This window comes from Mus musculus, chromosome 4, assembly GCF_000001635.26.
Source record: "Mus musculus strain C57BL/6J chromosome 4, GRCm38.p6 C57BL/6J".
In the NCBI taxonomy this organism is placed as follows: domain Eukaryota; kingdom Metazoa; phylum Chordata; class Mammalia; order Rodentia; family Muridae; genus Mus; species Mus musculus.
Window position 1 is genome coordinate 86,852,405 of NC_000070.6, and position 15,949 is coordinate 86,868,353.

General features: G+C 45.0%; 1 protein-coding gene across 1 annotated transcript; it reads right to left on the reverse strand.

The window, feature by feature from the left end:
• Positions 1 to 1,694: 1,694 nt before the first annotated feature.
• Rps6 (ribosomal protein S6) lies at positions 1,695 to 4,963 on the reverse strand. Its single transcript, NM_009096.3, has 5 exons — positions 4,917 to 4,963; positions 4,324 to 4,455; positions 3,742 to 3,952; positions 3,463 to 3,609; positions 1,695 to 2,551 (listed from the first exon to the last, which is right to left on the reverse strand). Exons 1-5 carry the CDS (start codon positions 4,920 to 4,922, stop codon positions 2,298 to 2,300), a joined length of 750 nt encoding a protein of 249 aa, NP_033122.1. The 5' UTR covers positions 4,923 to 4,963; the 3' UTR covers positions 1,695 to 2,297.
• Positions 4,964 to 15,949: the final 10,986 nt, after the last annotated feature.

A 15,949-nucleotide genomic window follows, 5' to 3' on the forward strand; every position in this document is an offset into this window, starting at 1 on the left:
CTGAGATCTGAAGCCCTTTTCTGGCATGCAGGTATACATGCTGATAATTTTTTTTTTTTTTTTTTTTTTTTTTTTTTTTTTTTTTTTTTGGTTTTTCAAGACAGGGTTTCTCTGTATAGCCCTGGCTGTCCTGGAACTCACTTTGTAGACCAGGCTAGCCTCGAACTCAGAAATCCACCTGCCTCTGCCTCCTGGGATTAAAGGCATGCGCTACCACGCCCGGCGTAATAAATATTTTTTAAGGAAAATACATAGTCCAGGTACCTTTGCCTATGGGAAACTTTAAAAATTAAGGCTGGAGATGGCTCAGCGTTTAAGAGCACTAGCTACTTTTCAGAGGCCCCAGGTTCGGTTCCCAGCACTCACATGGTAACTCACAACCATCTTTAACTCCTGTTCCAGGGAATCTGACTCCCTCACAGACATGTAGTCAAATCACCAATGAACACTAAAAAAATTTTTTTTATTCTAAAAGCAATCTTCAAAATTAAATTTTGCTTAACATTTTAGTTTTGACACTGACATGTACTTCCTAGTAATCAAGTCATCTAATCATGAATTGTTACTGCAGCCCTACAATATCCTATACAATTGTAGTAAGCAAGATGGTCTCTGGGTCACACGTGAATCTTATCTCATGCCACAGTATGCCTTTTAGGGAATGTTCTGTTTGCTTTTAGGTTTCCTCTCATGTTAGAGGCAGCAGAGGTTTTAAGTTGCAAACCACTGTATTACTCTAGAACTCACTTGTATAGACCAGGCTTTCTATTACCTCCCCAAAACAGCAGACACGAACAGTATTGGTTTCTATGGGAGTTGGCTGTAGAACTTGGGGCCTGCCTAGTGAATCACACTATATATAAGCAATGCTTTGGGTTTTACTCTTTGAACTTGTTTTCTAGGGAAGCAGCTTCTATTACTCACTTTGAACCTCATGTACCTTAAGATCCTGCTCTTTCCAGTCATGGTGGCAGAGACTACATACGTGAGTTGCAGGCCAGCCAGACACTGCCCTAGAAAGATCCTGTTTTACGCAAAGCTAGGAATGTTGGCAACCAACAGCACTCAGAGTAGCTGAAGCAACTTTTGACCCCAGGCCAGCCAGGATATTGAAAAACACAAAATCACAATGGGTCACATGTCATATAAAGATGAAGTGGACAAAACCAAGATGTGAAAATCCCACACTGAATGAACATTGTTTGTTAACACTAGCAGGGTTAGGAGTTCTGATATTCACAGCTCCCAGAATCAGAATGTCCTTCAACAATGATCAGTGTTATGTTGGACTTAATACTGGTTTCAGTCATCAGATCTTAGCATAGGACAGAATAACGGAGCCACCAATGGCAGTGATCCAGTGTACCTGGAATGTTTTACAAAAAGGCTCTCGTTTGAGTACAGGTGATATTTGTATAGTAAAACCTGTGCACTAAAAGGAGGTGGCTTTGTTCCTGGTAGCCTGCAGCCTTTTCTTTTAGCATACCTGTTAATACCCAAGTTAATGTGTTAACTCTTCTGCCAGAAAAAAAAAAATCTTAGATTAGAATTCCTTTAATCCCAGTACTCAGGAGGCAGAGACAGGCAGATCTGAGTTGCAGCCGGTGTGGTCTACTGAATGCCACAATAACCTAAATTAAACCAAGAGACCGTCTTGGAACACCCCTACCCCAAAACAAAAATCAAGAGCAGGTCCTTGGAAGGGTATTTCTCATTTTACTGTCTGCAGCACATTTGTGAATAGTCATGTGTAACAAAAAACACGGTGGAGAAAACCTGTCTTCGCTACACAGGCTAACTTGTGATACACACCAAAACTACCTTCACACCTAAGCGGGTGCATACAAATCAGTACCAGTGACTGGGAAGCATGACTGAGGCCTAGGTTTAATCCCTTCCACTACCATTCACCAAGAATGCAGCCACTGCCACTGTAGGGGCAGGGAGGCTGGTAGCGCATGGCTGATACCTTTTGGGACAGAAGTTAATCTTTTTAGCAAGTTTCAAAGGCACAGTGTGTTTTTTACTTTAAAGGCTGTGTTTCTTTAATTATTAATCTTAGTAAAGGCCTCTTCTATGCCATCCTACATTTTAATGGTCTCCAAATGTTATTTATTTACCTTGGGGTAGAAGCTCGATACATATTAATTTGAAAATAATCACTCTCCCCATATTCTAGCAGTCCTATAGATGTATTCCTTCTTCTGTCTCATCTTTCCCATCATTTATCTAGTTACACTATTAATGAAAGCCAATGAAAGATTCAAGGTCATTATTTATTTGTTGCTCTTAAAGACTCATTTTTGACTGGACTCAGACTTAGAAGTAGAAGCTCTCAGTGAGGACAGCCTACGTCTCTTGGCAATCTGTTCCTGGCGCTTTTCTTTGGCTTCCTTCATTCTCTTGGCCAAAAGTTTAGCGTATTCTGCAGCCTCCTCCTTGTTCTTCTTAGTGCGTTGCTTCTTCAGAGCAATACGTCGGCGTTTGTGTTGCAGGACACGAGGAGTAACAAGTCGCTGAATCTTGGGTGCTTTGGTCCTGGGCTTCTTACCTAAAAATCCAGATGAGCAATCACTTCTCAGCACCCATGCTGGATGACTATGCAGTGGTGTAACTCAAGCCAGGCACACCTAAGGCCCCATTCAACCCCCACCATTCATCCAAGGCCTGTGTTGTCCTCAAAACCTTTTTTTAAAGTATTACTCTGACCCTATGGTCTGCATTCTTTTTCATTTATGCTTGAATCCTACTTTTAGATGGACTCTGCCTACTATTAGAACTTTTAAAATTTGTTTTAGCCTTTTGAATTTACACTTACTCCACATTACAGGTCTCTTTAGGAACAGAAACTTGCTGTCATCTCAGCTCATGGACCCTTGTAAATAAGCTGGGATAGTCAAGTTCTGCTACAGGTCAGCCACTCTGTCCATGAGGGGAAATGGACCATTTTTAAACCTCTTGTCAACTGAGTTACACGTTTCCTTTAGTACCACTCTAATTAGTACATGTACAAGTCCACAGTCCTGAGTTATTTGTATCTCACATACAAGCCATGTCCTACAGACACAGTAACATCGTGTACCTGATGCTGTACTCTTCATTAATGAGTATGCTGCCTAACACATAGTATTTTTTCTTACGTTTAAGTGTTTTTCCTGACTTCCATAATCTATGTCCCAGAGGTGACAAATACGAGAGCCAGTCATCAGTAAGTCCAAAACACCAGCTTAGAACCCGGTCTCTCCAAAATCCTCTCCTGCAAGTTGTCCTCTAGCCCCTACATATACATCAAGTGCTTTAAAGGATTTTCAAATGTATTAAAATGAGAATGCCTTCGTAATCTCAGAATCCTGGCCATTCCTAACCCCAAAGCCATGAACATAAAGTCTGGTAAGCCAGACTCCGGGCTGGCAAGCAAAGCTGCAGCAGTAGCACAATACACCCCCCCCCCAAATCCATTACCTTCTTTGTTTAAGGGCTTCCTGACAACATACTGGCGGACATCATCTTCTTTGGAGAGATTAAAAAGCTTGCGGATTCTACTAGCCCTTTTAGGTCCCAACCGACGAGGCACAGTAGTGTCTGTCAGTCCAGGAATATCCTTCTCTCCTTAAAGAAACAATCAAAATAGAGACATTAAATGTTTATCACTTGGGAAACAACTTCTTGGGCCAATGCCCACTACCTAGGAGGCAGATCTCTCTCAATAAACAAGCAAGCAAGCTTCAACAAAAGCCTCACCTTTCTTTACAATGACCAAGTTGAGAACACTGAGATTAGCGTCCACAATGCATCCACGAACAGACTTGCGCTTCCTCTCTCCAGTTCTCCTTGGCCTGTAACAGGAATGCCCCTTACTCAACAGCAGGCGCACTCTGCCATGGGTCAGAACACCTTGCTTCATGGGAAAACCTTGCTTGTCATTCCCACCGCTGATCCGGACCACATAACCCTGCGTTGAACATAAAATAACAACATTTTACTAGTTCAGTTCCAACCTACTAAGTGCAGGTTCTTAACCTCTTAGGTTCAACACCCGACTAGGGAGAATAACTGAGACCAATTTCAACCACTCACGTTTTGTCTCCGTTTCCAACTAAGGTAAACTAGCCATCTCTCTCCTTTTGACTTACCCTGACTACCCCGGTTTTACTAGCATGAACATGAAAGGCTTTTTTTAAGACCCTGAATTCCGTACGGCAAGCAAGAAAGAAGCATGTCCTTTCGGCCCATTTCCCCAAACTTGGTTCTATTAATGAAACTTAACCCAAAACAGCCCTTGCGCTCGCCAAGCTGGGACATGGATGCCGGTAACAACCTTACCTTCCACTCTTCACCAAGAGCATCAGCGGCTACTTCCGTGGCCATGCGCTTCTCATAGAAGGTGCGGAGCTTGCGCTCGTCATCCACCTCGATGAGCTTCTGACAGCCGGTGGCGGGGAAGGAGATGTTCAGCTACAGTTTTAAAGGGGGACAAGAGAGAACCTTAGGGACCCAAGCCGGGCCGACAACGCAGGGCGTCCGAGGCTCGGATCCCACGCCCGGCAAAGCGCCGCATCCACGGGACATTTTACAGGAGCTCTGTGGGATGCTGAGGACGCCGGGCGACCCTCAAGACCTCCGCTAGCAGAGTGGCGAGGGCTCGAGAGCCGCAAGGCTGCCAGCCGCGAGCGGGGCTTCGGGACCGCGCGTGCCGGGCCCGGAGCCGGGCGCCGCTATGGCGCTACGTCCACCGCGGCGGCGCTGCAATCGCCCGCCATCCGCTCTCCCAGAGCGTCCCAGGGCCGCCAAAACGAGTTCCCTCCCGCCTCGGATCCTTCTCCACTTAGTGCGGGACTTATGCGAGCCTGGGACCGAGGCCGTGCCGCACGCTCGGGCTCGGGCGGCCTCACTCGGCCCTGGCCGGGGACGCCTACCTTCATCTTGACACAGCCGAGCGCCTGGGAGGCGTCACGAAAAAGAGGCCCGACTTCCGCTTAACCCAGGGCACATAGCGCTCTAAGTTCTCGCGAGAACAGCCGGCGGAAGTGACTTTAGAGGGGCGTTACTTCCGGGCGTAGATTAACTAGACTATGGAGAGGCCGGTTTGCAGCGAGCTGTCATTTTAGCTTCCTGGACCTTCCTGGTGACGGGGTCTGTCGTTTATCACCGGGGTTAGCCGCTTCCAGACTGGTCTACTGAGGAGCCGAATCTCCGTTTGCGACCCTGGTTTCTAGTAGTACCTAAAATGGGAAAGCACGACCGGAATTGTCGCCCTGGCTGTCAGGTCCCTCATCCGTACAGAAGATTTCCAATCCGGGATCTTGTCCTGATCCCAGCGATTGAGTGGCTCCTGTAGTCGCCGGACCGCAGAGGCTAAGCAGTCACGTTTACCCAGCACAGACATCTATCGTATGCCTCAGAGTCTTGAGCCTCTCTGCTTTCGCTCTTCTTCTGCCAAAATTGTCCCTTTTGTGGCTGGGCTGGGGGTGACAACTCAGATTGGAAATTGAGCCTCGGGGCTCATCACTGAGCGGCACCGTCGTTGTCAGCTCTTTTTTCAAAACACAAATTAACACCATTTCCATGCTTGTTTACTGCAGTCACACACAGTTCTGTTCAAACTCGTCTTTTGTTTTTCTGAGACTGTCTTTGTATAAAACCCTGGCTGTTCTGAAAGTCTCTATGTACATCATACCCATCTGCTCACCACTGTCACCAATTTCTGTCTCTAAAATTTTGAGTAAGTCCATCATGTGATGGAATCAAATGGAAGTTGTCTTTTTATAACTGGCTGGCTTCACTGAGTGCAGTCTTCAAGTTTATATTTTTCTTCCTTTTAAAGGCGCGTGTGTGTGTGTGTGTGTGCGCGCGCGTGCGCGCGCGCGCGATCACATTTTGTGTGTTGATTTTCTTGTTGAACATTTTTGTTGCTTTATACAATATCCTTGGAAGTATGGCTGCCTGCCTCTGCCCTCAGACATCAGAAGGGGTCTGATCCCTTTGAATTGGAGTTACAGATGGTTGTCAGCTGCCATGAAGGTTCTGGGAATTGAATGCTGGTCCTCTGGAAGCCCAGCTACTAGTCTTAACCACTGAGATGTCTCTCCAGACCCTGTGACCTATTTTTAAATTTTGGATTGTTAGACCTGCCATTGGTGATGCCTGCTTCTAACCCTGGCACTATGGAAACAGGCAGGACGGCTGTCACAAGTTCTTGCCAGCTTGGACTATATAGTAAATTCCAGGGTAGGCAGAAATACACAGTGAGAGCCTGAATCAAACATGCACACAAGTGAGAGAGGGGTTGGAGGAGCTTGCATGTGATACTGAGGTATCTGAAGGCAGGCTTTCACCTTGCAGCCCAGGCTGATGTCAAACTCCACGGTGTTGCTGGGGGATGACTCCTGATCCTGGAGCTTTCACCTCTCAAGTGCTGAGATTATCATAGGCCTGTGCCACCGCAATCTGATCTTAAAGACTGGTCCCTGTTTATTTTAGTTCTTGTATTAGGTCAGTGGTCCACTTGGAGTTTTGTTTTTTAAACCAAGTCTTACTGTGTTGCCTAGGCTGGCCTCTTGGCCTCTGTACTTGAACAGTCCTTTTACAGCCTTCCAAGTGGCTGGAACTACAACACATGCCATTGAAATCTGCACAGTGGTCATGCTCATATGTCTCTCCAACAGTAGACTCGCCTCCTCCTTTCCCATGTAGGTATGTAGTTGTTCCGGCAGTGCATGTGATGGGAGCGCTCTCCACACACTTGACCTGACCCTTTGGTTTGTTATGGCTGTCCAGTGCCAGGTCACACTAGTTTTGTTTTTGTTTTTTGAGACAGGGTTTCTCTGTTTAATCCTGGCTGTCCTGGAACTCACTCTGAAGACTAGGCTGGCCTTGAACTCAGAAATCCACCTGCCTCTCCCTCTCAAGTGCTGGGATTAAAGGCGTGTGCCACCACTGCCTGGCCATACTGTTTTGATTACCATAATTTTGTAAGATTCCTAGAATGGGCCTTGTAATGCTAACACTCACAAGGAGAGATGGGAGAGTTGTGAATTCCAGGGCAGCGTCCACAACCTAGCAAGAGCTCATCACCACAAACACACACACACACAATTATTTGCCTATAAATTAATGCCAGGGTCACATGGGGGAGACCCTGTCTTAAAACAGATGAGCAAGGTGGTGCACACCTTTAATCTTAGCATTCGGGAGGCGAAGCAGGCAGATCTCTGTGAGTTAGATAGGATCTGGAACTTGGGGCACACCTGTCCCCCAGACCTTGGTTTCTAAATTCTATGACCTATTCAGAAAAACAAGCATTCTGTTGCAAATTTCACTGACTCCAGATCTTTGGCAGATAGATAACAAAGTAAATGTAGAATATTTGTTCCAGAAAGAAAGTAATATCTCAAAAACCAATGGACTTGTGTTAGCAGGTTAAAGGGGTAAAGGTTTCTTACTCTAGATGTGAAGAAAGCCATGCTACAAATCTAAAATGCATGCTGTTCTATATAACAGATGGCTTGAACTTTTAAGAATTTGCATCATGTCTTGGTTGTATACTTCTGCCATGATAGTAGCACTTAGATGAGGCAGGAAGCTGAGGAGTGTGAGGTGAGTCTTAGCTACACGGCGCATTTGAGGGCTTGTCTCAACAATTCTATGAAGTGTTGGTCTCATGGACACCTGTGGATACCGAAGTCCATGGATGCTCCAGTTCCTTTGTAAAATAGCATGATATTGAGTACTGCTCACATCTGACTTCCTGTGTACCACCTAGAACAGTATACATGCTATGCAAATAGTTGTTTTATGCTATTTTTATAAGAGTAATGACTATAAAAAGTCTACAAATGTTCACTGTGTGCAGGTTTTTCCTCAAATATTCAAGATTATTGTATCTAGAAATGCAGATTCCATAGATACAAAAGAAACAGCAACCAGGGAGGTGGTGCATACCTGTATTCTAGGATTTCAGGGAGCTTCCGCAGGAGGATCAGTAAGTAGTTCAAGGCCAGCCTCAACTATAAAATGCATTGAGGCCATCCTGGACTAGCTGTGGATCAAACCAACCAGTCAGCCATGTTGGGTTCCTGTTTTGAATTCCAGTATTTGGGAAATTAAGAAAGGAGGATCATGAGTTCGAAGCCAGCCTAATCTACATAGTAAGTTCCAGAGTAGCCTGGGCTAACTAAAGTTGTAGGAGAGGAAATGGGTTCTAGTGTTTCAGAAAGCTGTTTGCTTTCTAGCCCAGTCTTGGACACACACACACACACACACACACACACACACACACACACACACACACAGAGAGAGAGAGAGAGAGAGAGAGAGAGAGAGAGAGAGAGAGAGAGAGAGAGAGATACAGAGAATCATTTTAAACACAGAAGTTCAACTTAAAAGACAATCTCTACTTCTTTTCCCTTTTTCATTCATTTGTATATTTATTCATTTTACATCCAGATCAAAGTTCCCTTCCTCTCATCCCAGTCTCACCCTCCCCTTCTCAGAGAAGGTGGCACACCCTTTGGGCACCACCCTACCCTGGGACACCAAGTTGCAGCAAGACTAAGTGCATCTTCTCCCACTGAGGCCCAACCAGGCTGTCTACCTAGGGGAAGGGGAACCAATGACAGGCAACAGTCAGAGACAGCACTTGCTCCAATTGTTAGGGGACCCACATGAAGACCAAGCTGCACATCTGCTACAAATAAGTAGAGGGTCTAGGTCTAGTTCCTGCATGTTCCCTGGTTGGTGGCCCAGGCTCTGTGAGCCCCCGTGGGCCTAGGTTAGTGAACTGTAGGTCTTTATGTGGTATCCTTGATCCCTCTAGTTTGCTCAACATCATCTCCAACTCTTCCACAAGACTCCCTGGGCTCTGCCTGATGTTTGGCTATGGGTCTCTGCATCTGTTTCCATCCATTGCTGGATGAAGCCTCTCAGGAGACAGTTATGTTAGGTTCCTGTATGCAAGCACAGCAGAGCATCGCTGATAGTGTCAAGGAGTTGGCTCTCTCCCATGGGGTGGGTCTTAAATTGGGCCAGACATTGGTTGGCCCTTCCCTAATCTTCACTCCATCTTTATCCTTACATATCTTGAAGGCAGGATAAATTTGGGGTTTAAGCTTCTGTGGGTATGTTGATGTTCCCCTCCCTCCACTGAAAGTCCCACCTAGCTACTTGAAAAGGCCACTTCATTCTTCATGTCCCCAGGTGCTAGAAGTCTACACCTGGAACTCACCAGTTCAGCTCAGCTAGCTGACTAGTGAACTTCCGGGATCGACGTATCTCTGCCTCCCTGGAACTGGGATTGCAGATGCATACCGCTTTACTCTGCTTCTTATGTAGATGCTAGGATCCAAATTCAGGGGCATACTTGTGTGTTGCAGGATATTTGAGCACACTGTGAACCCCAAGATTGTGCTATTTCCTGGAAATCCCATAGAGAGTAAGAGGAAGGCCAGACGGATGGATAGAGAAAATCACAGGAAGTAGACAGCAGGGACACTCAGTTTGAAGGGACTTGGAGGTGGCCGTGGAGAAGGAGGGTATCCTTCTGAGACATCAGCTGAGGAGCAAGGTCAGCTGGGTGCTTTCTCTGCCTCTCTGAGCATCTGGCTCCTGAGTCTTCATTGGTAAAATCAAAGATTGGGATTTTGTTGAAAACAACAACCTAATACATGCTAAACCGGTGTTCTACCACATGTATGCATGCATCCCCTGCCCCCCACACACATCTCTAATCCTTAAATTATTGAAAGAAGTTTACATACTTAAATTTCTCTCTATATATAAACAGCCAAGTTATCCTTCAAAATGAGAGAAAAAAAAAAAAAACCCTGAAAATTTCATTTCAAACCGAGAGGAAATTTCAGTGGTTCACATATCTCACAGATTTTTTTAAAGATTTATTTTTATTTATGCATACATATACATATGAATCTGTGTATCTTGTATCACATGTGTATGGGTACCCATGGAGGCCAGAAGAGGGTGTTGGATCTCCTGGAGCTAGAGTGACAGGCAGTTGTGAGCTGTTTGATATGTGTGTTGGGAACTGAACTTAGGTCCAGCAAGTGCTCTGAACTGCTGAGTCATCTTTCCAGCTAAACAACTACTAAAGAGTGTTCTACCATTTTCTGTGGAGTGAGCGTGTGTGAACATGTAAGTGCCATCGTGCATATGTGGCGGTCAGAGGACATCTTGCAGAGTGGAACCTCTCTCTCCATCATGTGGGTTCTGTGGGTTGGATTCAGGGCATCAGGCTTGGTAGCGAGTCCCCTTACCTGCTGAATCTGAAATCAACCTCTTTTAGAAGAGATTTGTGGGCGGGTGAGATAGGCTCTTCCTGTAGCCCTGACACTCCTGGAACTCACTCTATAGATCTAGCTGGCTATCTGACTATCTCTACCTCCAGAGTGCTAGGATTAAAGGCATGCACCGCCACACCTTGTTTACAAGAGATATTTGTTAGCATTTCTTCTAGGCTCCACTGTTACCTGGCAACAGCTAGGTGTGCCTGACTCACTAAAAAGGGGGCTGCTTGGCCTCCTCACTCTCTTGCTCTCTTCTCTTGCTCTCCCACCCTCTTCTCTCTCTGTCCCTTCTCTCCCCATCCCCCACCCCGCCTGCCTTTCTATGTCTCTCCTACCCCCTCAACTCCCTTCTCCATGCCATAAATAAACTCTGTTCTATACTATAACATTGTGTGGCTGGTACCCAGGGTGGCATGGGCCCACAGAGTCACCCACTCCCTGCCCTCACCATACCGAGCCTCAAACAGACATATCCCTGCCTTATCTTTTTTTATAAAACACAACAATATTCATATACATTTTTCAGAGAGAAAGAAAATATTTGAGCCAGAACTCATTCCCACATAAAGAAAGGATAAGTATTAGAAAACTGAAAGCAAAAGTCCAGTTTTTCATATCTGTGCATGTTGTATATATGTATTTATGTGAGATAGGGTTCCTATGCATTCCAGGACAAACTTGAACTCAGAAGCTTTCTGCTTTAACCTTTTCTGTTCTGAAATGACAGGCCTGTGCCACCATACCAGGCTAAAACCTTGATTGATTAATTGATTGATTGATTGAAATGGGCTTACTTTGTAGACCAGGCTGGCTTCATATTCACAGAGATCATCCTGTTGTTAAGAATAAAGGTGTGCATTAGGCATATCCTGCTAAATACTCTTATTTTTAACAAAAGCAAAACAACAAAAGAAGAAAGAAAGAAAGAAAGAAAGAAAGAAAGAAAGAAAGAAAGAAAGAAAGAAAAGAAAAGAAAAGAAAGAAATGCAGCCAAGTGTGGGGGTGTATGACTGTAACTCCAGCATACATGAGTAGAGGCTGAAAGATAACTATCACTATAAGATCAGCTTCACCTATCATGCTAAAATGAGTAACTTCTCTGTGTGGATGGAAAAATTTCAACAAGTCCATTTAGTGAATCACCAAATATTTCTAGATTGAAATTTCTTCAAGTTTGCATACTTCAGGGGAGCATCAAGGGCCCCTTAACAAGAGTGTCATTTGTTCTTGGTGTCTAGTCTGGAACTTTCCCGTGGACAGCTGACTATATATATATTGGCTATATTTTAGCCCCATGCCTTTCAGGTCATAATGGCCAGAGACATTAGAGTGGTGGGATGCAGGCTGCAGGAATGCTTAGCACTCTGGGCTGGAGAGAGGACTCAGCGGATAAGAGCACTGATTGCTCTTCCAGTTCAATTCCCAGCTACCACATGGTGACTCACAGCCTTCTGTAATGGGATCCGAGGCCCTCTTCTGGTGTGTCTGAAGACTGCAACAGTGTACTCACATATATAGAAGAAATAAATCTAAAAAAAAAAAAAAAAAAAAAAAAAAAAGGACTGCTGAGCACTTACAGCTTTGGCCGTGTCTTTTTTGTTTTGATATAGAGGGTCTATGTATCCCTGGTAGGCCTGGAGCTCACCACGCAGACCCAGTTGGCTTTGAACTTACTGTTTTTAGCAGAGGGCCCAGGTTTCTTGCCAGCACCCACACGGTGGCTCACAACCACCTATTACTATTCCAGTTCCAGAGGATCTGACACTCTTTTCTGGGTTTCCAGGCTACTGTGTACATACGGTGCACATAAAACTTGTGCAAAACAGGGCTGGTGAGATGGCTCAGCAGGCAGGAGCACTTGACTGCTCTTCCGAAGGTTCTGAGTTCAAATCCCAACAACCACACATAATGAGATCTGATGCCCTCTTCTGGTGCGTCTGAAGACAGCTGCAGTATACTTATGTACAATAATAAATAAATCTTAAAAAAAAAGTACTCAGGATCTACAAAAAAAAAAAAACTTGTGCAAAACATACATATACACACATATGCATAAAAAATTTAAAAATTAAGGGTAAGGGCTGGAGAGATGGCTCTGTGATTAAGGCTGCTCTTCCAGAGGACTGCCCAGCAGCCCCTGGGCAGGTCAAAACTGTCTGTAACTGTAGTTTCAGTGGCTCCAACACACTCACACAGAAATGCAAGCAAAACACCAGATGCACATGAAATAAAAAAATAAATCCTAAAAAAAGCAGTTGCGTGAGCTTCTCACTCTGCCCACTGCTTCCAAATCCCCAGTCCCACTCTCATGCCTCAAATCACGGGAGTCGGACTTTCTTCCATTTCCTTCTCTTCCTGTTTTTCTTACTCTCTGAGAGAGAGAGAGAGAGAGAGAGAGAGAGAGAGAGAGAGAGAGAGAGTTTTGCCTTTGTATTGGTTCCAGAGGTTACTGGACTTGTACAGCAAGCCTCACATTTACCCAGTGAAATATTTCTCTTGTGTGCCCTGACCCAGTGAGACATCTCTTCAGTGTGCTCTCTCCCGTTCCTTTGTCTTTAGACTGAGTCTCACTATATAACCCTGTGTGGCATGGACCTTGCTGTGTAGACCATGCTGGCCTCAAACTCACAGAGATCCATTTACTTACTTATGTGGGTGCTGGGATTAAAGGGATGATGTACCACTATGCCTGGATTCTCTTATTTATGTATTTATTTATTTATTTATTTATTTATTTTAGTTGTGCGTTTTTGTTGTGGCTGTGGTTTTGTTTTGTTTTGTAACAGGGTCTCTCTATGTAGCATTGGCTGTCTTGGAACTCACTATATAGACCAGGCTGGCTCTGCCTCTGTTTCCTGAGTACAGGGATTAAAAGCATGCACTAGGACGCCCACATCTTTCACATGTAAAAATACTTCGATTCAAGCTCCCTTTTCTTGGGACTCTAATTTGCCCCAATCTGTCCTATGCAAAAGGAACACCCCATGTCCCTTAGGCTCTGCTCAACATGCATGCCTTCCTTCCGGGCCATGTCAAGGTCACCTGCTCTTTGATAACACTTTACCCTATCTGGATTTGTCGCTCTTCATTTTCTCCTTCGGGGTCAATCCTACTTCCCTCTGGCATTTCCTGATCTTTGGCAGAGTGAGGGAACATGAAGTGGGTAGGCCACCTCCACACAGCCACCTCCACACAGCTAGCTCCCACAGATAAAATGGACAGTCCTGACATGCCAGTGTTAGCTTATACTCTCCTTTAACTTTCCCCTGGATTGTGACATTGACTAGTTCCTGATCTACCTAACTTGCCTGTGGCCACTGAACCATCTAGACCCACCGGGATGCTGACCAAGATGCTGACAGGAGCTTCTTTAGTGGAGGTTCCCTGGTCCAAACCTTCCCAGGAAGAGAGTGATCGATATCCTTTGTGTCCTCAGATAGGGTAACCTTGGCTGCTCTGCTTGTGCCCTCTGAGGGAGAGATGAAAGATAACTACAAGCTGTACAGAAACTGCCTTTGGCACTAACTTGAATTTCTGTTGGTCTTGAGTTATGTGATGCATTTGCTGATAATCTACAGAAGCCCTTTCTTTCTGAAAACAGTGTAAATGTGTATAACAAGTAGAGATAACTATCCAAAGTACCTGCCACCTAGTTTCAACAGTTACTCATTTGGGTCAATGCTGCTCCATTTGGACCTCCCAAACCAGACTGTCCCCTCCCCTATTTTTGTAATACTAATCTCCCATGTTCTACTTTATCATAAATACTCCAGACAATATCTTTAAATGAGCTTTTGGTTTTTATTTGTCTTTGAGTTTGATCAGATTTACCCTTAAATAAGGTCCTGGGGTTTATGAATTCAGAGGTCTGTTACCTTTCAGAGCCCTGTGCCCATCTGTAGATCAGATTTACCCTTAAATAAGGTCCTGGGGTTTATGAATTCAGAGGTCTGTTACCTTTCAGAGCCCTGTGCCCATCTGTAGATCAGATTTACCCTTAAATAAGGTCCTGGGGTTTAGAATTCAGAGGTCTGTTACCTTTCAGAGCCCTGTGCCCTCTCCTCCCCAGGCAGCCACAGACATGTTTTCTACTATGGCTTTATGTTTGCCAGAATGACATAAAAATGAAGCCTTGGCAGCCTTTTATAAGCCCACTTTTTAAGACATAACTGTGGAGGGGCTGGAAAGATGGCCCAGTGGCCTAGAACTCTGGGTCTCACAGAGTAGCCCAGGCTGGCCTAGAACTTAGGGCAGTCTACCTGCATCATTGTCCCATACTGGAGTATAGTATGAACCAAGTCTATCTAGAAGCGGTCTTGATGGTTCAACAGCCACCTCGACTACCACTCTCACCCCCGTCCTCCTCCTGAGCTGGTTGCTGGGGTCTTTTGCCTCTTGCTTCTCAGCCTGGTCCACTGCTCTCAGCAGCCAGGCCCTGCTGCCTCCCATGGTGCAGGCTCTATAGATGTGTGAGTGCCCAGGGAGATGCTGTCACTCTTCCCAGATCCCTACATCCCCTCTCATCCCCATGCTCTACAAATCTCTCTAATCCCAGTATGTTCTTAATCTCCTAGCCTGCCTCTGCAGTGGTGGGGCAGTGTCTTTGCAGATATCCAGTCTGCATTTCCAGTCAGATAAATCTAAGTCACGGTTTTCTCTTTCTTCTGGGTTTTGGGCTAGTAATCTACGTTTTGACTACTCAGGTCATTTGAAATTGTCTCTTTCATGCCCTAATTTCTTTTTAGAGGTTTCACTTTTTTTTATATACTCTCCTGTGCTTGCTAGCTTTCACTAAGTCCTGCTGGGGTGAGAACAAAGCTTCCATGTTAGTAGTTTGCAACACAGTACAACTTGCTCAAGTTAGGTATTCAAGGATTTGTCTGAAGCTCTGATTTGCTTCTCGGACTCTTTTGGGTTTTTTTCCAGTCAAAAATGCAGGCCAAAGAACAGCCCACTTTGTGAGGTGACAGGGGAGAAAAGGTACAGTCAAAGCCCTGGTCAGGTATCCAGTTGGCCACAACAACTGAGAGGTCAAGCCCTGCCCCATAAGTTTGAAAGTATGTCAGCTGGCCTTAAATTCACAGATACCTGTCTGCCTCTGCCTCTAAAGTGTTGTGATTAAGGGCATTCACAACAGTGCCCAGACTTCAGGGTTTTTTGTTTTTTTTTTGTTTGTTTTTTTTTTCAATTAATCCTGTTGCTTTTTTTTTTTTTTAATGAGATTCTCACCCTGTGGCTCTGCCTTGTCTAGAACTCATGATGAAGCCGATTTGGCTTCAGACTTGCAAGCCTCTCACCTCTGCATTCCTCATGCTGGGGTTACACAGTACTTTTGTTACATCCAGCTATTGAGTTGGGTTCTTTGGGGGCTAAGAGCAGTCTTTTGATTGCTTTTATAGTATCCATCACTTATATGGAGATGCTTAAAAACTGCCTGCTAAATCTTTGCAAGCCAGAGCTAGTTAACAGCCCTCTAACCAGAAGCATTAGACAAAACACACCAAAAACATCCTATACCCTTCAAGCAGAAAAGCTTTCTGCTCCCCCTCCCCCAGCTTTTTTTTTTTTTTTTTTTTGAGACAGGGGCTCCTGAAGCCCAGGCTAGCCTCAGATTCACCGTGTAGACAAAGATGACCCCCTGCCTTCATCTC

What these genes read in the sequence shown, in the direction of transcription:
- Rps6 (NM_009096.3), bottom strand. An exon ending in CTCTTGGTGAAGAGTGGAAG is followed by an intron (nt 3,953 to 4,323) that starts GTAAGGTTGTTA and finishes TGTTCAACGCAG; the next exon opens with GGTTATGTGGTCCGGATCAG. An exon ending in CTTGGTCATTGTAAAGAAAG is followed by an intron (nt 3,610 to 3,741) that starts GTGAGGCTTTTG and finishes TGTTTCTTTAAG; the next exon opens with GAGAGAAGGATATTCCTGGA.